The sequence below is a fragment of the Tachyglossus aculeatus genome, chromosome 19, assembly GCF_015852505.1.
Source record: "Tachyglossus aculeatus isolate mTacAcu1 chromosome 19, mTacAcu1.pri, whole genome shotgun sequence".
In the NCBI taxonomy this organism is placed as follows: domain Eukaryota; kingdom Metazoa; phylum Chordata; class Mammalia; order Monotremata; family Tachyglossidae; genus Tachyglossus; species Tachyglossus aculeatus.
Genome location: NC_052084.1, coordinates 15,519 through 39,567, shown reverse-complemented (window position 1 = coordinate 39,567; position 24,049 = coordinate 15,519). Strand labels below are relative to the sequence as shown.

The window sequence follows — 24,049 nt, the reverse complement described above, 5'->3', positions numbered from 1 at the left end:
CCCCGCTGCCCCCCCCCACCCCCTCCGCCATCCCACGGGGCGGCCTCGGAAGAACCCACCCTGCGTCTCTGCCAGGGTCGACTGACCTCCGTCGCTCGGGACGGATGGGGTGCCGACCCCTAGGCCTCGAAGGGAGGGTGGCACCGCCCTCACTGCCCTCCTTCCCCAAGCCCTCAGCAGGGCCCGCACCTCTTTCCTCCCACCCGCTGAGTCGTCCCATCTTCCACCACCTTTCGAATCCATTTCCTCCACCCATCCGTCCGGGGCCCCGGCTGACATTGTGCCCACGCTGTGCCCTCAGAGCGCCACGCCTAGGGGCAGCCTCTGGTGACCATGGTGCTTAGTGACTGCCAGGGTCTGTAGGGTTTTCATCACCCTCGCCATCACGTGTTGCCTCTCTCTGTGCCCTCCCCAGTCACCCTCGTCCCAGTGCCCTGGGGTGGTAAGCCCGGTGGTGGCTGAGACGGACTCGTGTCCCCAGCCACGTTATTTCCAGTTTTCTGCATACTAGGACCTGTTACTCCTCTCATTTCAGGGCCATGCCAGCATTTTCTAGCAGCTTGGCAACCGTGACTCCTGTATGGCTCGTATCCAGGTCTTTTTCGGCCGTCTTGGGGCCTGCCCAATCTAACCTGTTCCTGGGCTTGTTTTCCGTTCCTAAGTGCTCTTCCTGGAGGGGGCTGAGCCCACGATTCAGCCACGGGACGTTCCTTGAAAACGCGGTTCTGTTGCGAGGTGTTTTCGCAAAGACTTACCTGTCTTTAAGCCAAGAGCCATTCCTGGACCTCTGGGACAATAGGAAATAACCTCCCATGCCGTAAACCGTATTGCTACAACCAAATTCTTGTTTAATCTTTGAATCGGTAATTCAAAGCCTAACATCCCAACCTGGAATAAATGAACTTGGAATATGACGGGCGAGTCTTTCCGGGGGCTGCAGGATCTGATTCTACTGCCCCTGTGGTAGCGTCAGCTTCGGCGAAGAGTTTTTCAAGTTTGTGGCCACTGCGCACAAGCCTGGAGAGCCGGATTCCCGGGTTCTCTTTCCCACGGCCTCTCGGAAATCCTCACCTCCCTTCACTTCCCCTTGATCTGTAAAGCGCCCCGGGCCCAGATATTGCTTGGGAAGGGAGCTGTGACCAAAGTGTCATCTGTGAATAGCCCCGGGTCCCCCCAGTTCTTCCCCTCTCCCCTCTCCCTCTGCCCCCTACTCTTCACCCGTGAGCTCTGTGTGGGACGGGGTCTGTGTTCAACTCCATTAGAGAAGCAGCATGGCTTAGAGGAAAAAGCACGGGCTTGGACGTCAGAGGATGTGGGTTCTAATCCCTGCTCCGCCACTTGTCTGCTGCGTGACGATGGGCAAGCCACTTGACTTCTGTGTGCCTCAGTTGCCTCATCTGTAAAATGGGCATGAAGACTGGGAGCCCCATGTGGGACAACGTGATTACTGCACATAGTAAGCGCTCAATAAATACGATTGACGATGATGATGATGATGATGATGATTACCCTGAATCTACTCCAATGCTTAGAACAGTGCTTGGCACATAGTAGGAGCTTCACCAATGCCACAGTTATTATTTTGTTATTGTTATTACTACTACTATTACTACTATTACTATTCCCCCGTCACAGCCACAGTCACAGCCTTCCCCACGGTGGCTCAGTGCCGCTGCTTCCGCCCTTCCCTTCATTCATTCAGTTGTATTTATTGAGTGCTTGCAGCGTGCAGAGCACTGTACTAAGCACTTGGGAGAGTACAATACAACAGTCAATCAATCAATCAATCGTATTTATTGAGCGTTCACTGTGTGCAGAGCACTGTACTAAGTGCTTGGGAAGTACAAGCTGGCAACATAGAGAGACAGTCCCTACCCATCAGCGGGTTCACAGTCTAGAAGGGGGATACAGAGAATAAAACCAAACATTCTAACAAAATAAAACAAATAGAATAGATAGGTACAGGTAAAATAAATAGAGTAATAAATATGTACAAACATATATACAGATATACAGGTGCTGTGGGGAAGGGAAGGAGGTAAGATGCGGGGGATGGAGAGGGGGAGGAGGGGGAGAGGAAAGAAGGGGCTCAGTGTGGGAAGGCCTCCTGGAGGAGGTGAGCTCTCAGTAGGGCCTTGAAGGGAGGAAGAGAGCGAGCTTGGCGGAGGGGCAGAGGGATTGGGGGCATTCCGGGCCCGGGGGAGGACGTGGGCCGGGGGTCGATGGTGGGACAGGAGGGCTGAGTAGGTGCGAATGAGGTTGTCGCTAATGTAACTTGGTGATAACAAGGGCCTTTTTCCCGGGGTGGAGGTGGGGGGGAGAGTCAGTCAGGACGGGACCGGGAAGGGGGGTTGGGGGGCACTGTAAAGAAGGTCGCTTAAGTGGGGGGGGCGTGTGTGGAATTAGGGGGTGTCTATGGAGGCGCTCGGAGGACAGGAGCCTTCTGGGAGCAACAAGGCCGCGCGGTGACAGTCAGGGCCGGGGGTGGGGGGGGAGAGATGGACATTAATATGAATAAATGACAGGTATATAGATAAGTGCTGAGGGACTGAAAGGAGGGATGAACAAAGAGAGCAAGCCAGGGCGAAGCGAAAGGGAGTAGGAGACAGCCAAGGAGGTCTATAGTCAGGGAAGGCCTCTTGGAGGAGATGTACCCTCAATAAGGCTTTGGAGTGGGGGAGAGTCATCGAGACAGCGTGGCTCAGTGGAAAGAGCATGGGCTCGGGAGTCAGAGGTCGTGGGTTCCGATCCCCGGTCTGCCACTTGTAAGCCGTGTGACTTTGGGCAAGTCACTTCTCTTCTCTGGGCCTCAGTTCCCTCATCTGCAAAATGGGGATGAAGCCTGTGAGCCCCCCGTGGGACAACCTGATTACCTTGTATCTACCCCAGCGCTTAGAACAGTGCTTGGCACATAGTGAACGCTTAACAAATGCCATCATTATTATTGTCTGTCCCCTTGGGCCGGGTGGGACTATTGACGCCCAGTCACTTGTATTGACGTCTCCCCCCCCCCAACCCTGCGTCTAGACTGTGAGCCTGTTGTGGGCAGGGAATGTCTCTCTTTATGGCTGTGTTGTAATAATAATAATAATGGCATTTGTTAAGCACTTACTATGTGCAAAGCACTGTTCTAAGCGCTGGGGAGGTTACAAGGTGATCAGGTTGTCCCACGGGGGGCTCACAGTTTTTATCCCCATTTTCCAGATGAGGGAACTGAGGCCCAGAGAAGTGAAGTGACTAGCCCAAAGTCACACAGCTGACAATTGGCAGAGCTGGGCATCTAGCTTTAATTCTATTTGTTCTGACGATTTTGACACCTGTCTACATGTTTTGTTTTGTTGTCTGTCTCCCCCTTCTAGACTGTGAGAAGCAGCGTGGCTCAGTGGAAAGAGCCCGGGCTTTAGAGTCAGAGGTTGTGGGTTCAAATCCCACATCCTCCAATTGTCAGCTGTGTGACTTTGGGCAAGTCACTTCACTTCTCTGTGCCTCAGTTACCTCATCTGTAAAATGGGGATTAAGATTGGTGAGCCCCACATGGGACAACCTGATCACTTTGTATCCTCCCCAGTGCTTAGAACAGTGCTTTGCACATAGTAAGCACTTAACAAATACCACAATTTTTATTATTATTATTCTCTGTGCCGCAGTTCCCTCATCTGTAAAATGGGGATGAAGACTGTGAGCCCCCTGTGGGACAACCTCATCACCTTGTAACCTCCCCAGTGCTTAGAACAGTGCCCTGCACATAGTGAGCACTTAATAAATACCTGTGTGTATACATATAGGTGAGCCCGTTGTTGGGTAGGGACCGTCCCTCTATGTTGTCGACTTGGACTTCCCAAGTGCATAGTCCAGTGCTCTGCACACAGCAAGCGCTCAATAAATACGATTGAATGAATGAATGACTTAATGACTGAATGAATGAACCCACGCCCTCTGACTCCAAAGGCCGGGCTTTTAGACTGTGAGCCCACTGTTGGGTAGGGACTGTCTCTATATGTTGCCAATTTGTACTTCCCAAGCGCTTAGTACAGTGCTCTGCACGTAGTAAGCGCTCAATAAATACGATTGATGATGATGATGATGATGAGCCACTCAAGCGCATAGCTCAGTGCCCTGCCCCCAATACGCCCTCAAGCAATACGCCTAGTTGATTGATTGATTGATCGATGGGATGAACGAATGAGGTAGGGAGCGAGGGTCTGTGGGTTCTCTCCCCCTTCTAGCCTGTGAGCCCACTGTTGGGTAGGGACCGTCTCTAGATGTCGCCAACTTGGACTTCCCAAGCGCTTAGTACAGTGCTCTGCGCACAGTAAGCGCTCAATAAATACGATTGAATGACTGACTGAATGAATAAGCCCTCAAGCAATACGCCTGGTTGATTGATTGATGGATAGAACGAACGAATGATGTAGGGAGCCGGGGGTGGGGGGGGTTGTCTGTGTGTCTGAGGCTAGGGGCAGCGCCCCCTAGCGGTCTGTTTTTTCTCCCGCTTCCCAGCGGGCAGCGCGGCCGGCCGTCTGCCTCCTTTCCCGGCGTGCCCCGCGGCCGGCCCTCTGCCTCCTTTCCCGGCGTGCCCCGCGGCTGGCTCGGCCTCCTTCCCGGCGTGCTCCGCGAAGGCGGCGGCCCCTTGACCGGTCTTGGGGACGGACCGTGGTCCCCGCCTCTTCCTCCTCCTCTTCCTCCAACTCCTCCTCCTTCCTCCAACTCCTCCTCCTCTTCCTCCAACTCCACCTCATCTTCCTCCAACTCCTCCTCCTCTTCCTCCAACTCCTCCTCCTCTTCCTCTCCTCCAACTCCTCCTCTTCCTCCTCCTCCAATCAATCAATCAATCATATTCATTGAGCGCTTACTGTGTGCAGAGCACTGGACTGAGCGCTTGAGAAGTCCAAGTCGGCAACATCTAGAGACGGTCCCTACCCAACAGCGGGCTCACAGTCTAGAAGGGGGAGACAGAGAACAAAACCAAACACACTAACAAAATAAAATAAATAGAATAGATATGTACAAGATAAAAATAGAGTAATAAATCTGTACAAACATATATACATCTATACAGGGGCTGTGGGGAAGGGAAGGAGGTAAGATGGGGGGATGGAGAGGGGGAGAGGAAGGAAGGGAAGGCCTCCTGGAGGAGGTGAGCTCTCAGTAGGGCCTTGAAGGGAGGAAGGGAGCTAGCTGGGCGGATGGGCAGAGAGGGAGGGCATTCCAGGCCCGGGGGAGGACGTGGTCCGGGGTTCGATGGCAGCTCCAACTCCTCCTCTTCCTCCTCCAACTCCTCCTCCTCCTCCTCCAGCTCCAACTCCTCCTCCAACTCCAACTCCTCCTCCAACTGCAACTCCTCCTCCTCCAACTGCAACTCCTCCTCCTCCAACTCCTCCTCCTCCTCCTCCTCCAACTCCTCCTCCTCCTCCTCCAACTCCTCCTCCTCCTCCTCCAACTCCTCCTCCTCCAACTCCTCCAACTCCTCCTCCTCCTCCTCCAACTCCTCCTCCTCCTCCTCCTCCTCCTCCTCCAACTCCTCCTCCTCCTCCTCCTCCTCGTCCTCGCCGGGCAGGCCGCGACCGATGGCCGGTCCCGGGCCGGGCCCCCTGGAGCTGGGCTTCGCCGAGCTTGCCCCGGGCCCGGGGCGGCGGAGCGGCCCGAGTTTCCGCAGCAAGGTGGGCGGTCGGCCTTGGTGGCTGGGGGCGGTGGGGCTGCCGGGCCCCGGGGGCCTGGCCTGCCCGGCCTGCCGCCGCCCGCTCGCCTTCCTGCTGCAGCTGTACGCGCCGCGGCCCGCGCCCGCCCACGCCTTCCACCGCGCCCTCTTCCTCTTCGCCTGCCGGCACCCCGACTGCTGCAACGCCTTCCGCGGTACGGGGACCCCCGACGCCCCCTGACCCCCTAACCCCCAGCCCCCCACAACGCCCACCCCGCCCGACGCCCCGACGGGGTTTGCTCCGCGCCCACTGCTGCGGGCCGCGGTGCCGACAGGAGCCCGGGCCTGGGTAGTAATGATAACAATAATAATAATGATGGCATTTATTAAGCGCTTACTACGCTGGGGAGGTTACAGGGTGACCAGGTTGTCCCATGGGGGGGGGGGGGGCTCGGGCTCACAGTCTTCACCCCCATTTTACAGATGAGGTCACTGAGGCCCAGAGAAGTCAAGTGACTTGCCCAAAGTCACCCAGCTGACAATTGGCGGAGCCGGTGTTTGAACCCATGACCTCTGACTCCAAAGCCCGGGCTCTTTCTTTTGAGCCATGCTGCTTCTCAGCATGGTCTCTATGTGTTAATAATAATAATAATAATGATGGCGTTTATTAAGCGCTTACTATGTGCATAGCACTGTTCTAAGCGCCGGGGAGGCTACAAGGTGATCAGGTTGTCCCACGGGGGGCTCACAGTCTTCATCCCCATTTTACAGATGAGGTAACTGAGGCGCAGAGAAGTCAAGTGACTTGTCCAAAGTCACCCAGCTGACAACTGGCGGAGCCGGGATTGGAACCCCTGACCTCTGACTCCCAAGCCCGGGCTCTTTCCATTGAGCCACGCTGCTTCTCAGCATGGTCTCTATATGTTGCCAACTTGGACTTCCCAAGCGCTTAGTACAGTGCTCCGCACACAGTTAAGCGCTCAGTGGAAAAGAGCGCGGGCTTTGGAGTCAGAGGTCATGGGTTCAAATCACGGCTCTGCCAGTTGTCAGCTGTGTGACTCTGGGCAAGTCACTTTACTTCTCTGGGCCTCAGTTCCCTCATCTGGAAAATGGGGATGAAGACTGTGAGCCCCACGTGGGACAACCTGATCACCTTGTAACAGTGCTTAGAACAGTGCTTTGCACGTAGTAAGTGCTTAATAAATGCCATCATTATTATAATAAATACGATTGAATGAATGAATGAATGAATGAGCCAGAGGTCGTGGGTTCTAATCCCAGCCCCGCCAACTTGTCAGCTGTATGACTTTGGGCAAGTCACTTCAATCAATCAATTGATCGTATTTATTGAGTGCTTACTGTGTGCAGAGCACTGTATTAAGCGCTTGACTTCACTTCAATCAATTAATCAATTGTATTGAGCGCTTACTGTGTGCAGAGCACTGGACTAAGCGCTTGGGAAGTACAAGTCGGCAACACGTAGAGACAGTCCCTAACCAACAGCGGGTCTGGGCCTCAGTCCCCTCATCCAGAAAATGGGGGCTGAGACTGTGAGCCCCACAGGGAACAACCTGATAACCTTGAATCTCTCCTAGCGCTTAGAACAGTGCTTGGCACATAGTAAGCGCTGAACAAATACCATCATCATTATTATTATTGTGGGCCAAGCAGAGAATCAGCGTGGCTCAGTGGAAAGAGCACAGGCTTTGGAGTCTGGGGTCATGGGTTCAAATGCTGACTCCGCCAATTGCCAGCTGTGTGACTTTGGGCAAGTCACATCACGTCTCTGGGCCTCAGTTCCCTCATCTGTAAAATGGGGATGAAGACTTGTGAGCCCCACGTGGGACAATCCGATCACCTTGTATCCTCCCCAGCGCTTTGCACATAGCACTTAATAAATGCCATCATTATTATTATTATTATTATTATTATTACTGCCAGCCTTGCCCTCGCCTCTCGTTCATTCATTCGTTCAATTGTATTTATTAAGCGCTTATTGTGCGCAGAGCGTTGTACTAAGCGCTTGGGAAAGGATAGTGCGGCAATAGTGACAATCCATCATCATCAATCGTATTTATTGAGCGCTTACTATGTGCAGAGCACTGTACTAAGCGCTTGGGAAGCACAAATCGGCAACATATAGAGACAGTCCCTACCCAACAGTGGGCCCCAATGAGCCTCCCAGTCCAGAGCTCCCCCACCCCCGGCCCGTCGTGAACTGTCGTTGGCTGTGCCAGTTTTCAGGAACCAGCTCCCCAGGAAAAACGACTTCTACCCCTACGATCCGCCGCCCGAAGAGCCGCCGCCGCCGCCTCCGGGAGCGGCTGCTGGTGTGTGCTTGCAGCTGGGCTCCGGGGTTTGGCTTTGCCGCGTGTGCGGCTGCCCGGGGCCCAAGGCCTGTGCCCGCTGCCACCGAGCCCACTACTGCAGCAAGGACCACCAGGTCCTGGACTGGAAGCTGGGCCACAAGCAGGCCTGCCCGCAGCCCGGTGAGTCCGCCCCCCCGGGGGGTCGGGGCGGTGGGGGGGGGCATGACCCCGGTGGGCTGGGTCGGGGGTCGAGGGAGGAGGGAGCGGTGCCACTGTCCGACGTGGGATTTGTGGGACCCCAGCGGGGCTGGGCCCCGGCTCCCCGGTGACCCCCGAGAGGGCCTCGGCCCCCTCTCCGCCCGCGCGCTGGGACTTTAGGAAAGTGGACGCTCGGACGGGATCCTTGGGGGTGGGCGGGGGGTACAGCTCTGGGCTGCCTTCCCTGCCCACCCCCTTTGAGGTTGGCTGGGCACCCCCAGGTGGGCCCAATGTGCCCGTACCCGCTTTCTGAAAAGCGCGGCGACTCGTTGCCACAGCCTCAGCCGGCCAGAGGCCCCCTCCAGCACCTTGTTGATGAGTTAATAATAACTATTGTGTGTGTGAAACACTTCGTGCCAGGCACTGTACTGAGCACCGGGGTGGGTACAAGCAAATCAGGGTGGGCACAGTCCCCGTCTCACAGTCACAACCCCCATTTTACAGATGAGGTAACTGGGGCCCAGAGAAGTGAAGTGACTCACCCAACGTCACACAGCAGATATGCGGTGGAGCTGGGATTAGAACCCACGACCTCCAGACTCCCAGGCTCGTGGTCTGTCCACTGTGCCACGCTGATTCTCTCCCCTCTCCCCACCTGCCTTCAGAACGGCTAGGCCCAAGTCAACCCCGTTGAGCCACGGCTGAACGTTATAGAAACAATAACCCTGTAATGCAGACGAGCGCGAGTGGGATTTGAGGAATGTTATTGCCCAGATCACGGCAAGACTAACACCTCCCAGTCCTTCCCGTTCCTCCGCTGAGCATGCTGGGCTTGGGGGCAGGGACGAGAGGGACTTTCACCGTCAGACCCGAGGTGGAGGACGCCAAGTCCGCGTGCTCCGGGGTGGGCCAGGGGTGCAAGGCTGACTTGGGAAATGTTCTTCTAGAGGGCCCGGATGGAGCCATCCCAGACCACCAGTTCCTTTTCCCGGAGTACGAAATCGTGATAGAAGCGGAAGAGCCGGATTCGGAGGGCGAGGAGGATGGTGATGTGGACGGCGTGGAAGACTGTGCGGACCCAGAACTCCCGGGCTCCCTGGGTAAGGAACGCCTTTTGGGGAAGCAACCTGGGTACGTGGTTTGAGATACGATCTGCTGACTCCCCAAGGCCAAAGAGCATGCTAGGATGGGCCCCGGGCTGAGAAACGTGAGCTCGTGTGGGCAGGAATGTGTCTGTTGCTATGCTGTACTCTCACAAGCGCTAAGTACAGTGCTTTGCACGCACTAGGCGTTTAGTAAATACAACTGAATGAAAGGACAGTGGTTGTGTTGGGTGGGGGAGTGGGCAGGCCACCTGATTTGATTTTTCCCTGCTGCTCCCGGGTGCGGGCGCTCCTGCATTTTGCTGATGAGGAACGCCGAGGGTGATGTCTCGGGAGAGGCCGGACCCACTGCTTGCTCACTTCATTTCCTCCCCTGGAGGAGCCAGGGGCGCTCGGGGCTGAGACGCTTTCTGGATTTGTCTCAGGAGAAGCTCCCGAGGCAGTCCTGGATGCTCTGGCCAAGCACGAGTCCAGAGAAGACAGGATCTTCCAGCAGTTTAAAGCCAAAACAGCGCGGGAGCCCGAGCAGGTAGGAGGAAAATCCAGTGTCCCGGTAGCCACCTTTTCCCTGGGATCCCGTGCTTGTGGTGACTGGCTGGGGTGGAGATGCACCTGGGGCCTGCCTTCAGGCCCCCCACCTCCCTCCTAAGCTCTGAGATGAAGTGGCTGGGGGGTGGGGGGGGGCACGTGGTGGGGTTGGAGGCCTCCGGTGAAGGGGAGCTTGTTGCTGTGAAACCCACCACCCTCCTCTGTGTCTTGTGCCTGCTGGTTTTAGATTATCAGGTACGGCAGAGGCGTTGACCCGCTCTGGATCTCCGGAGAAGGCATCCCGCAAGAGAAAGATATTCCCCCTTGCCCATGTGGGGCCAGGAGAGAGTTTGAATTCCAGGTAGGAGCCTGGGACGGTCTGGCTGGGGGATCGTTGGCAGGGCCCAGGGGCCGGCTTTGCCCTGCTTCTCCATCCTCTCTCTCCCCACCACTGGCCCTGGGGCGGGCCCCCAACCACCCAGCAGAGGGGTAATGAAAGTCCCGAAGGCGGCCAGAAACGGGGTTCAGACCCACTCCCCCAGGTGAAGCTTGCTTGCAGGGTGCTCCCATCCCTGGTGTAGGGAAGGGCTTCACCTAGCTCAGGGGCACGGAGCCCCAGCCCTCCCACCTCTCTTCCTTCCTTCCTTTCTCAGGTCATGCCCCAGCTCCTCAACTACCTGAAAGCTGACCGACTGGGCACGAGCCTGGACTGGGGGGTGCTGGCCGTCTACACGTGCGCCCGCAGTTGCAGCCTGGCTGCCGCCCACTACACTGAGGAGTTCATTTGGAAGCAAGACGTGGGCTCTGCGTGATGCAGCAGGGCCCCACTCCCACCGTGCAGTCCCCTCTGGCTGAGCTGCACGAAGGAGGCCCCCCCAACCCCCCGGCCCTGACATCTTGACTTCTGAAGAGAACGGGACAAGCCCAGAGGGAGGTGCGAGTGGGTCAGGATGAGTGGCACCGGAGCCGCCCCTCCAGCTCGGCCCCAACCACCCCTCAGCTGAACGGACTCCTACAGGTTTAAAAAGCATTTGTTTATTAAACAGAAGGCGCCGAGGGCCTGTGGGACCAACCGCTGCGCGCAGGCGGGGCCGGGCCCGTGTCCGTGCCCACACCCGGCCTGGCAGCTTGGTCGCTCTGAGGTCAGCCCTGCTGGAATGGTGAACACTGAAGCCCCCGGGGACGGGGGCGGGAGGGCCTGTTAAAACCCAATATAAATAAAGCCAACACTGCACCGAGCAGTCCTCTAAAAACAACTCACCACCTGGGTCGGAGGTTCCTGTGGAAAGATGGGGTGGCCCCTGGCACTCCGGGAAAGGGGCTCGGCTTCGCCCAGAGTCTCTGTCTCCGGTCTCGCCGGCGCCCCCAGATAATACCATTTGACAGTGTACCAAAAACAACTCGTGAAAAGAGGAGAGCGGGGGTGGCGGGGGAGAAGCCGTTACGTCGTCTTCCTGAATCCTTTGAGAATGGGGTAGATGTTTTCAAATGCCTCGTAGATTTCCGCTCTGACCTTGGCACCTGAGGGTGGGGGCGAGAGGGCGGAGGGGGCGCCCGGCTCAGACGGAGAGCGGCTCCGACCCCGGGCCGGAGCCCTCTCCACCCGGCCGCGGCCCAGACCCGTCGCGCTTACCTGTTAAAACAACTTTTCCAGAAACAAAAATCAGGAGGACGATTCTGGGTTTGATCATCCTGTAGATCAAACCTGGAAACAGCTCCGGCTCGTAACTGGAAGCGAAAGGGGAGAAGGAGAGGTGAGAAGCCACGATTGGCATCGGTTGGGGGGTGGGAGGGTGTTTTGGGGATGGTATGCTCAACAACCCCCTGGTCTGCCCAGAATCCTTCCACCGGAGCCTTTAGTCGTGGAGGAATGGGGAAGCCAGGAAGAAAGGAGGTCCCATCAAACCTGCCCCCGATCCCGGGCTGAGCCAAGGCCGACGTTTCCATCTGTTCTCCTTCCCCGCCCACGCTGCGGCATCTCGGCCGAAAGGCAAAGAGCCGACGCTCCGCTCAGACTCGTGGATGGAACTGGGTGAGGGGGAACCCAGAGGGGCCGGCGAGCCTACTTACCTGCTGAACTGCTGGTGGGTCAGCACCAGGCCCTCGAGCCGGATGGGAAACTTCACGTCACAGCTGCCCACCATGTTCTGAATCTTAAAATCCAAGAACTTGGCCGGGAAGCCCAGCTTCTGCACTACTCTGGCATACTTCCTGGCTGCCAGCCTGGACTGCTCCTCACTAAATAGAGAAAAAAGCGCAGTTACTTCCCCGAGGAGAGAGGGCAACCATAGAGGGTGGTTAAGGGGCAGCTTCCTCCGCTTTCTGCCCCGTGCCAGCAAGTCATCGATCCAGCAATCGGTCGATGGTATTTAGTGGGTGCAGAGCACCAGCCTGAGCGCTTGGAAAAGCACAGCAGAGTCGACCTTAACTGGTGTCTGCTGCCTCTGACTGCAGACCGCCAGCCTCGGCACAGCGTGGGGGTGGCGGTTTTCCCAAGCCAGCCAGCCAGCCGACGGTCAGTGCCTTCCGGACCGTCCCAGGGTCTGAATTCAAGCCCATCAAAAGGCATTCCAACGTCCCCGCTACCCACAGACCGTGAGCGGAAGACGGCTCCGGGCCGCCCGTCATACCGACCTCTTGGCCCCCGTGCACACCATCTTTCCGGAGCTGAAGATCAGTGCCGTCGTGCGGGGCTCTCTTATCCTCATGATGACGGCAGCGAAACGCTGAAATGTGAAATCGGCAAGGGTTGGCGGCGTCCCAGCTGCCGGAGCGACTCGCTAGCCCGGACCCCGGGCCACGGGCTCTGGCAGCTGCAGACCCTCACGAGGCATCCCAGACCGCACCCAGGCCAACGGCAGCATTGGAGCCGGCGTGGAAAGAACTCCAAACTCCTGAGAAATGAAGGAGCCCATCCCACAACAGTAACAACGGTAACAGGGTAAAGCACTGCTGGGGTTGATGTAAGGTAATCAAATCAGACCCAATCCCTGAACCAGATGGGGCTCACGGTCTAGGTAGAAGGGAGGACAAGTATTTAACCCCCATTTTATAGCTGAGGAGACCGAGGCACAGAAGTTAAAGGATTTGCCCATGGTCCCTCAGCAGGAGAGGGGCAGAGCTGGGATTAGAATCCAGTTCTCCTCAAACCCAGGCCTGAACTCTGTAATTATAACGATGACTGGGGGTTTCGGTAAGGGCTTGCTCTGTGCCAAGCGCTGGGGTAGAGGCAATCAAATCAGATGAGACCCGATGGAAAAAGCACAGGCTGGGGAGTCAGAGGCTCTGGGTTCTAATCCTGGATCCATCACTTCCATCAGTCACATTCATAGAGCACTTACTGTGTGCAGGGCAGTGTACTAAGGGCTTGGGAGAGTACAGCACAACAGTAGAACAGAAGCACTCTTCCCTGGCCATTAGGTGCCTAATGGGAGCACTTGGGTAAACTGCTTAACTTTTCAGTACCTCAGTTCTCTCATCTGCAGAATGGGGATTCAGCACCTTGAGATCCCCAGGTGGGGCAGCGATTGGGTCTAACCTGATTATCTTGTGACTGCTCCACAGGTCACGCTTGCCCGCAACTGTCCACCTCCCTCCACCCAAGAACACTCTTTTCCAAAGGAGAAAAGCGCTGGCTCCGGCACGCCCTTGTCGGAGTGCCCGCCGGCTCACAAATCTGAACTTGGCCGGGCTGAGGGCTGAGGCTGACCCGCACGGGGCGCGCCCTCTCCCTCTCCCACCTTGGGGTTGTACTCAGCATTGCGGGCCCGGAGAGCGATGGTCTTCAGGTCGAGCTTGCAGCCAAGGTTGACCGTGGACACAATATTCCTGCAAGGAATGCACAGGGAAAACCTGCCTCAGTCTAACAGTCTCACGGGCTTCGCCGCGAGCCCGTTTAGAATGCCGTGCCTGCCACCGCACCAAGATCGCCGCCCTGGACTGCCGACCAAGCAGGTGCCCAGGAAAGGCTGCGGTCTTATCGGATCATCCCGTCGATGCCAGGTCAGTGAGTAGTAAATTCCTGAGGCCCCTCGTTCTTTGGAATCCATCAATCGATGGCATTCCCTTACTCAGACTGGGAGCCTCATGTGGGTCAGGGACTGTATCTCACCTGATCTACCCCAGTGCTTAATACACAGTCCTCGGCACATAGTAAGCACCTAACAAATACCCTAATTATAAATTCTTCATTGAGGGCTTACTGGGCAGAGCACTATACTAAGCATTTAAGATTTGAGAAAACTTGATGGGCCTGTTCGAAAAGTCTCCAGGTAGGCGTGTGTGCAGGATGGTGTCCAGCTGCCTTCTCCCCCCCATTTCTGTCGTCACCACCACCTCTTCCTAAGGAGCAGGAAGAGCAGCACCGCCAACAGAACGTGGATCTGCCCTTCGTCGGCTACCCGGCTCAGCCAGGGTGCCCACCGCCACTACCGCGTGGAAGATGAGCCGCTGTTCGCAATGGGCCGGCTGAGCCAGGGTGGTGATGCTTCTGCGTCCATGACCTCTACATATATTCCCCCCAGCTTCTCAGTGCCATCTGGACAAACCTGGAGCTTGGAATGCAAACGGGCTCCACCTGAGGATTGGGAAGCACGCCCATCGCTTCCCCTCCTCCGCCCCCCCGCCTCCCAACACATAACACCGGTGCGGAGGAAGAAGAGGATGGAGGGGAGAGAGGGAAGGAAAGAGGGAAGAAGTGGTGAGGAGGCCGAGCCCGATCCCCTCCTGCGAGCGAGAGCCCTGCTCTTCTTGATGTTACCGTTGGGAGTTTACCCGGCTCCGCCTGACCTCCCCCTGCACTGCACCCCCGGCTCGAAAGCAGCGTCCCCGGGCTCATTCGCTCAGGCTCCTCCCCGGCACCGCCCGGCAGAAATCCTGATGTGTCGCCAGGCACCCAGGGGCCCAGCCAAGTCTTCTCTCCTTCCAGGATTCTCGGGACCGGCGCCTACTGGGAGCAGGTGAGGAGCAGGGAGGAGAGAAGGGAGGAAAGAAGGGAGGAAGCCAGAGGGATGAGGCCCTAGACACTCACTGTAGCTGGGGCACGATTCCAGAGCTCTCGGATGCGGGCGTGGCGGGTGTGATGGGGGTCATCGGGGTCATCGGGGATGGGTACAGGGGGGGTGGTGCCTGGCAAGGGAGCGGTTGTAAGAGTCTGTGAGTGGAAGAGCTGAGGGGTTTGGCCAGAGGCCCCTTGGGGGGCCGGCTGAGCGGTGGCCGCCTGCTGCTGCTGCTGCTGCTGTTGCTGTTGCTGCTGTTGCTGCTGCTGCCGCTGCTGCTCCTCCAGCAGGGACAAACTGTTGGAGCTCTGGACCGGCTGTGGCGTCAGCCCGGTGCCGTAAGGCATCATGGGGCTGAAGATGGGGATTCCCGGCGTCATGGCGCCCTGTGAGGACGGGGAAAACAGATGGGGGTCAGACTCGGGGGCCGCCGACGGGGCGTGAATTGCAGGGACGAGCCCCCCAGGGGTAGCCGAGGTCTAGCGGGGCAGGAAAGACTCGAGATCTTTGGGAGTCCTACTGTTACAACTTAGCTCAGCTCCGGCTCTGGGGCCCTGCCCTGAGACCCGCCCCACCCCGAAGTCCTCATTCTGGGGCTCCCATGGACACAGAGCAACCTGCCACGCTGTATCCACTGGGCACCGAAGGCCCGGGCAGCTGCTGGAGCACGTCCTTGGGCTCTTCCTGACCACCAAGTTCCAGGAGAGCCCGAGTCTGAATTCCCCACCCTGAGGGTGGGTATGGACAGACAGATGGACAGCAGGGGCAGTTCTCCACTGGGCGACAGGGACGTCTGGCCCCAGGCCCTGGCTCCAGCCAGTGGAGGCAGAGGGCTGGGTGTGCGACAGCATAGAAATGGGATCGTTCAGCATTTTCAGCCGGGGACGAGGGAGAAAGCAATTTCTCCCACATCCGACACGACCCCAGTCTTTATCTTTGTGATGTCGTCTTCTCCCTCTGTATTCCAAGGGCCCAATTAGGTGACCATTTCCCTCCCAAAGCTCCAAACCCGGCCCGAAGGAGGAGATCGGCCCAGGGACGGATGGACAGGCAGACGATCCGTATCTGGGACACGTCTCCCCGTGCCCCACACAGCCAGGAAAGACCGGACAGTTAAGACTTTCCTTCCCTGGCAGGAAGGCCTCATTTGGCCGTCGAGGACAGCCCGGGGGCTCCCAAAGGCAGATCGGTGCCGGCAGAAAGCTTCGGTGCAGCTTGAAAGCCAGAGCGATGGACCTCTGGGGCCAGTAGCCATGGATTTCTGGGGGCGACGGCAGCGTCGTGCCCCTCGACCTCACGGACCCCAGGGACTCCTCCCCTCGGCCAGGGGCGTTACCTGTGGGGAGGCCAAGCCCTGAGCGTAGGGGGGCAGGCTGTTGTTTTGATCCATGGAGCTCCCTTCCTTCTCCAACAAGCAAGGAATACTTCCACCGGATCCCCTCCGTTTGTTCTCGCTTTGTTCTACAAAATGCTGCGAGTCGACACTTCTCGGCTCCTCCTGAAACTCTGCGGGGGCATCCGATCCAGGAAAAGATGGTTTTGAACCCAACGGGGAGAAAGCACAGACGAGTCTCCTGATTCCCTGCACACCACTGACACACGCACCTCTTCGGAAAGATCCGGTTCATGTACGTAAACCCTTTTCTGCCTTCCCCTACCCGCTGCCTCGATAATCCCATATGGAATTTCCACCTCACACCCCCTCGGTATCGCACCAATTGCAACGGTAAATGTGGGCAACTTTCCAAAGGAGAAAAAAGCCCCTGCTCCATGGTAAAAATGCCACCGTGTCCTCGTGGCTGCCCCCGGGACGCTGACAGTTCAGGGTCAGGGCAAGAAATGAAAAACTCCTTCCTAGAGCCTTCAGTCAGTTGGCTGGCTGGCAAAGCCCCTCGGTCGAAAAGTCCCAGTTGGGACGGGCCGTGGAAGATGCGGCCTGCAGTGAGACTGTGGAGGACGGACTTTTTACCAGTTACCACTTTCTTCCTTTTTTCCCCCTCCTTTGAAAGGCTCTCCGGTAAAAATCGCACCATTTGGAACTTGATCAGACTAGTGCTCACTCTCTACTGGAGTGTTTGACGTGTCTGTCAAGACAAACTGCCGACCGGAGTTTCAGCTCAAGTGACCTAAACCTGAGGACGCTGACACTTAAGAGGAGACATGAGAATCTTTGGCGCCCAAACGTTGTCATCTTTTTTCTGAGCCAAAGCAAATTATTTTAAGAAAATGGCCACGGCCGCTACTGTTCAAGACCCTCCTCCCAGGTCCAAGACTCCCGACGGCAGCGACCCACAGGTTACAGGTACTATGGGACTGCTAGATCATCATCATCAATCGTATTTATTGAGCGCTTACTATGTGCACAGCACTGTACTAAGCGCTTGGGAAGTACAAATTGGCAACATATAGAGACAGTCCCTACCCAACAGTGCTCCCTCTCCCACCCCCGCGGGCCTTCAATCACCCCAAGACACAACCACCTTGGGGAATCGCTCAATCGAATGTATTTATTGAGCCCTTACTATGTGCGGTGCACTGTACTAAGAGCTTGGAAGAATAAAATACAACAGAATTGGCAGACACGTTCCGTGCCCTTAACAAGCCTCACTGTGGGAAAGGAATGTGTTTGTTTATTGTTGCTTCGTACTCTCCCAAGTGCTTAGTACAGCGCGCTGCAAGGTAAGCGCTAAATACGTACGATTGAATGAATGAGCTTACCGTCTAGAGGGGGAAACAGACATTTATATAAATGTCATAATAAAAAGGCCTCCGCTGTTTGAGGCGTCGCATTGTTTGAGCCTCACGCGCCCCTAACCGCTTCGACGCTCCGGCCAAGTCAGAGAATCCCTCCTCACCCCTCCCTGGCCGGGCTGGCCTCGAACAATCGACAGCGAATGGCTCTTGGACGAAATCTGGCCCGCAGCCCTGGTCTAGATGGTCAAAGCCACAAAGACACCTCCCACGCTCCACCCCCAAGCAGACCACCAAAGATGTGGCTGAAATGAAAGGCAACTCTGTTACTCAATTTGGAGACAGACGGCTTTGCTACATTGTTGCGTCTCATTCAGAGGAGTCGCTCGCCAAAATTCAGCAATGCAAAGCTTTACCACAAAAAGCCAAAAGGGAGGGAGAAGCTCGTTTCTCCATCTCCAGCTAAAACCTTGGGATTGAAATCTTGCACCTGCTTTTCAGAAAGCAGGTGTATTTCTGAAAGTGAATGAAGCAGTGGGCTTCTCTCTTACCTATCCATCCGCTTCTCCTACTGTAGCCCAGCTTGCCCCCTGTGTTCCTCTCAGGTTAACTTCCTCCTTCGGCTTCCCTCCAGGTTCTCCGGCCTCCAGAGTCCCGCTTCCCATCCTTCCTGCTGCCTGGAGCGCTCTCCTCATCCCTTCACATTGGTCAGATCCCAGCTCTCCCCATCTTCGGAGCACTGCTGAAATCCCACCTCCTCCAGGTGGTCTTCCCCGATTCATTTTCTTTTCCCCAGAAACCCTCTCAACTCGTGCAACTCAGCAAATGCGCTCAGAGCCCCTCAGCAGCTCTTCTGTACCTGCCCAATTTTCTATTCTCCTCTCTCTTCCCCTGCTTGCCTGCTGCGGGTATCTGGGTAAGTCCAGCCTCATCCCTGGGCCTCTCGGTTTCCTCATTTGTAAAACAGGGATTCAACTACCCAACCAACCTCTGGCTTCGACTGGGCACCCCGTGTGGGAAGGAACAGTGCCTGACCTGATGATCTTGCGTCTTCCCCAGCACCTGACATACGGTAAGCTCTCAGCAAATACCACGATTATTCTTATTACAGAAAGCGACATGGAAAAAATCAGAAGTCTCGGGGCAACCTGTGCGTGTTTGGGTTACTAGAGCCCCCAGAGCCGAGGGGCCTGAGAGCGGAGGAAGGATGAGAAATCAAGAGGAAGGACAAGAGACGACGGAGCGGGAAAAGGAACGGGCCGACGGGGAGCCGAGGAGAGCCAGCCCCTGCCACCTGACACTCAGACTCGGGGAAGGAGCAATGGTCACCCCAGAGTCTGGCAGGGAGGGAAGGCAGCACAAGACAGGGAAGAGGGCAAAGGGCAAATCCTGTGGGAGGAGGAAAGAGGAGGGGAAATGAGGGAGGCCGGGCTGCTGGGCATGGGGCAGGGAGAAACTGTCTCTCTCTCAGCACGGGGTCGGAGGCGACGGAACCCTAAAAGGCCAGACTGGAAACAGCACAGGGTGCTACAACGGCCCCACCAGTTGGGGTGGAGAGGTGAGTAGAGGAGGGTCCGTCACCCAGCCTGCTGGCAGCCTCACCCTGGAAGAGTTCCGCGTTGGACTCTGGAGAGGCAGGGATTTCCGGAAGGAGGCAGAGACCGCTGCTACTGCACCAGCAACAGTGAGACCTGAGGCTGGGCAAGGGCGGGCGCCTCGGGGAACCCGAGGGTCAAGCTGGAGGTGAGGCGGGATGAGAGAGAGGGCAGGCAGGAATGAGGGCAGCAGTGGGGAGTTTGGTTATGCAGGGGCTCCATTTTACGGTGGCTAGAAAGCAATGAACGTCCACGACTTCGTGGGGCTCTAGGTCGGATAAGGTAAGTCAGCGGTATCCTTCCCTTTCATGGTTCCTTTCCCGCTCTGGGAAAGGGCCGCCACGCCCCCCCTCCCACCCCGCTCCGTCACTTCTCTAATTTGCTCCCCCAGCAACAAGTCCAGGCTCCCAGCGGGCATAAGCAAACACGGCTGGATCCGGTCATGCCCATTCTAGCAGTAGGCACCCGGCCCTTCCAAGGATGGGGGCAGCTTAATTGAAAAGGGCTGCCCAGTTTACTGAACGCGTCAAGGGAAACTGAGCAGCCGCCGTACGCTGAGAACAGCAGGAGACCTCCCTACGTGGGACTGGGCACCAAAAGACTGAAACACATTCTAATAGCGTGCCCGGGGGGCAGTGGGAATAATGCCACGTCTTCCGTGGATAATTAACACCAAAAGCTTGATGCCCTGCTCAAACGTGAGTAGAGAACCAATGTTTCTCTGAAGATGAAAACGCTGTGTGTAACAATGCAAAACTTGGCAACTGCCACGTCTTTAGAAGGGGAAGCACTCAAGCTTAGTGCCTGGCCAGCACCGAACCCAGGGGAGGCTCTGTGATCATCATCATCAATCGTATTTATTGAGCGCTTACTGTGTGCAGAGCACTGGACTAAGCGCTTGGGAAGTACAAGTTGGCAACATATAGAGACGGTCCCTACGCAACAGTGGGCTCACAGTCTAAAAGGCCGTAACGTCTCGGCCGGATCGGCGGGAGGCAAGTGCCTTGTAGTTGCAAGGGGAGGCAAACCTTCCGATGAAGGGTAATTGGAATTTTCTTTAAAAATTAAAATCATCCTTCAGGTGTGGAATGGGCCATTCAACCTCCACTAACTCTTCTCACAGTGACTCGGGATGGTCCCCACAGTACCCCAATTCTCCTTTCCCGACTCTCCCTGAGTAAACGAGCACAGACACACTTGATTCTCACCTCTCTCCCCTCGACTGTCCCCACGGTGTCCCAGCACGGACCACCCGGCCCTCTGCCTCTCCCCCAGTGACCCAGGACGGCCCACCCAACTCCTCTGACTCCCCCGTCTCGGCCCACGACCCGGCCTGTACAACCCTATTTGCTATATTGTACGTATTTACTGTTCTATTCATTTTGTTAATGATGTGTATCTAGCTTTAATTCTATTTGTTCTGATGACTTGACACCTGTCCACATGTTTTGTTTTGTTGTCCGTCTCCCCCTTCTAGACTGTGAGCCCGTTGTTCGGTGGGGACCGTCTCTAGATGTTGCCAACGTGTACTTCCCAAGCGCTTAGTACAGTGCTCTGCACACAGTAAGTGCTCAATAAATACGATTGAATGACTGAATGAACCAAACCCCGTGAGTCTCTCCTCTCCACTCCCGACTCTCTCGCCCAATGACCCATCCCCGCCCACCCACGAAGCCTGCCTTTCCCCCGGTGTCGCAGGCCCCAGCTCTGCCTATCCTGCCCGTGGTCCCGTACGGATGCCCTCAAGCCCCGCCGCCCCCGTGGGTGTTTGCCCGGGGGCTGCGAGGGGGACAAGGGAAGGAGAGGAGGGGGCCGTCCAGACCGCCACCGACCCACCTCGCTCCGCACAAGCACCCATCGGTTGGTGTGGAGCGGGCGGGAAGGGCCGAGGAGCCCGGGGGGTGGTGGAGGGGATGGTTGGGAGGACCGTGAAGGGGTGATGATAATAATAATAATAATAATGATGATGATGATGGAATTTGTTAAGTGCTTACTATGTGCAAAGCACTGTTCTAAGAGCCCTGGGGGGGGATACAAGGTGATCAGGTTGTCCCACGTGGGGCTCACAGAAGCAGCGTGGCTCAGTGGAAAGAGCCCAGGCTTTGGAGTCAGAGGTCAGGGGTTCAAATCCCGGCTCCGCCACTTGTCAGGTGGGTGACTTTGGGCAAGTCACTTGGCTTCTCTGGGCCTCAGTGACCTCATCTGTAAAATGGGGATGAAGACTGTGAGCCCCCCGGGGGACAACCTGATCACCTTGTAACCTCCCTTGCAATTAGAACAGTGCTTCACACATAGTAAGCGCTTCACAAATGCCATCATCAATAATCAATCAATCAATCGTATTTATTGAGCCCTTACTGTGTGTACAGCACTGGACTAAGCGCTTGGGAAGTACAAGTTGGCAACATCTAGAGACAGTCCCTACCCAACAATCAATCAATCGTTTTTATTGAGCGCTTACTGTGTGCACAGCACTGGACTAAGCGCTTGGGAAGTACAAGTTGGCAACATCTAGAGAGAGTCCCTACCCAACAGTGGGCTCACAGTCTAGAAAGGGGAGACAGAGAACAAAACCAAACATAGTAACAAAATAAAATAAATAGAATAGATATGTACAAATAAAATAGAGTAATAAATATGTACAAACATATATACAGGTGCTGTGGGGAAGGGAAGGGAGAGGGGGAGGAGGGGGAGAGGAAGGAGGGGGCTCAGTCTGGGAAGGCCTCCTGGAGGAGGTGAGCTCTCACTAGGGCCTTGAAGGGAGGAAGAGGGATCTATACGTTTGTATGTATTTATTACTCTACTTGTTTTATCTGTACATATTTATTCTATTTACTTTGTTATTATGTTTTGCTTTGTTGTCCATCTCCCCCTCCTAGACTGTCGGGTAGGGACTGTCCCTACCTGTTGCCAACTTGTAGCTCCCAAGCGCTTAGTCCAGTGCTCCGCACACAGTAAGCGCTCACTAAATCTGAGAAGCAGCGTGGCTCAGTGGAAACAGCACTTGCTTTGGAGTCGGAGGTCGAGAGTTCAAATCCCAACTCCACCACTCGTCAGCTGTGTGACTTTGGGCAAGTCACTTATACACATCTATTCTATTTATTTTATTTTGTTAGTATGTTTGGTTTTGTTCTCTGTCTCCCCCTTTTAGACTGCGAGCCCACTGTTGGGTAGGGACTGTCTCTACATGTTGCCAACTTGGACTTCCCAAGCGCTTAGTACAGTGCTCTGCACACAGTAAGCGCTCAATAAATACGATTGATGATGATGATGACTTCGCTTCCCTGTGCCTCAGTTCCCTCATCTGGAAAATGGGGGTGAAGACTGGGAGCCCCCCGTGGGGCAACCTGATCACCTGGTATCTCCCTCTCCATCCCCCCATCTTACCTCCTTCCCTTCCCCACAGCACCTGTATATATGTAAATATATATCTGTACATATTTATTACTCTATTCATTTTACTTGTACGTATCTATCCTATTTATTTTATTTTGTTACTATGTTTGGTTTTGTTCTCTGTCTCCCCCCTTTAGACCGTGAGCCCGCTGTTGGGTAGGGACTGTCTCTAGATGTTGCCAACTTGGGCTTCCCAAGCGCTTAGCACAGTGCTCTGCACACAGTCAGCGCTCAATAAATACGATCGATGATGATGATGACTTCACTTCCCTGTGCCTCAGTTCCCTCATCTGGAAAATGGGGGTGAAGACTGGGAGCCCCCCGTGGGGCAACCTGATCACCCGGTATCCTCCCCAGTGCTTAGAACAGCGCTTTGCACAGAGTAAGCGCTTAATAAAGGCCAGTATTAATTAGCTAATTAAATAGGCCTGAATGAATCATCATCATCAATCGTATTTATTGAGCGCTTACTATGTGCAGAGCACTGGACTAAGCGCTTGGGAAGTACAAATGGGCAACATATAGAGACGATCCCTACCCAACAGTGGGCTCCCAGTCTAAAAGGGGGAGACAGAGAACAAAACCAAGCATACTAACAAAATAAAATAAATAGGATAGATATGTACAAGTAAAATAAACAGAGTAATAAATATGTACAGATATATATATATATATATACAGGTGCTGTGGGGAAGGGAAAGAGGTAAGATGGGGGGATGGAGAGGGAGACACCAGATGATCAGGTCGCCCCACGGGGGGCTCCCAGTCTTCACCCCCATTTTCCAGATGAGGGAACTGAGGCACGGGGAAGCGAAGTCGACTTGCCCAAGGTCACCCGACGGGCGTGTGGCGGGGGCGGGATTCGAACCCACGGCCTGTGGCTCCCAAGGCCCGGCTCTGCCCACTGAGCCACGCGGCTGCTCCGCTGGGCGGCGGCGGCGGCGGGGGGGGGAGTGGAGAGGGGATGGCGGTCTCAAGGCGCCCGCGCGCTTGTCCGGGCCCCCCCCCTCCCCTCCCCTTCCCCTTCCCCCGCTCGCCCCCCGCCCCCTCTCTGCGGGCCGGGCCCGGCCCGGTCGGGGTCCGCCCTACCTCCAGTCCGTCCGGCTCCGGCCGCCTCCCTCAGCGCCGAACGACCGACTAACTGACTGACTGACTGGCCCGCGGCCCGCCCTGCGCTGCCCTGCCCACCCCTCCGACGTCACTTCCGCCCGGCCCCGGCGGCGCCGTGACGTCACTTCCGCCCCGGCGGCGGGCCCGCTACGCCAGCGGCAGGGGCCCGCCTCAGCGCGCCCTGAGGCCTGCTCCTTCCCTCCGTCCTATTTAATGAGCGCCTAGCGCTGGCAGTCAGTCAGTCGTATTAGTTGGGAGCTTACTGCGCGCACTTGGACTAAGCGCTTGAGAAGTACAAGTTAGCAACATGCATTCATTCATTCAATCGTATTTATTGAGCGCTTACTGTGCGCAGAGCACTGGAGCATTGCCGAGATCCGTCCTTTCCTCTCCATCCATACCGCTACCCTGCTTATTAAAGCTGTCATCCTATCCCGTCTGGACTACTGCATCAGCCTTCTCTCTGATCTCCCATCCTCGT

The 24,049-nt window shown here is 56.1% G+C and overlaps 2 protein-coding genes across 2 annotated transcripts; one reads left to right on the top strand and one right to left on the bottom strand.

The window, feature by feature from the left end:
- The first annotated feature begins 5,567 nt into the window (after positions 1–5,567).
- Positions 5,568–11,032, top strand: PDCD2 (programmed cell death 2). The gene is made up of 6 exons (XM_038761145.1): positions 5,568–5,853; positions 7,876–8,127; positions 9,093–9,245; positions 9,674–9,777; positions 10,024–10,137; positions 10,430–11,032. The coding sequence occupies exons 1-6, from the start codon at positions 5,568–5,570 to the stop codon at positions 10,586–10,588; spliced, it is 1,068 nt and encodes a 355-aa protein (XP_038617073.1). The 3' UTR covers positions 10,589–11,032.
- LOC119940808 (TATA-box-binding protein-like) lies at positions 11,027–23,606 on the bottom strand. The gene is given in 9 exon segments (XM_038761147.1): positions 11,027–11,297; positions 11,410–11,504; positions 11,847–12,014; positions 12,411–12,502; positions 13,517–13,604; positions 14,806–14,894; positions 14,896–15,159; positions 16,110–16,279; positions 23,548–23,606. Coding segments are annotated over 8 exon segments (930 nt in total). The 5' UTR covers positions 16,164–16,279; positions 23,548–23,606; the 3' UTR covers positions 11,027–11,217.
- Between the last annotated feature and the right edge of the window lie 443 nt (positions 23,607–24,049).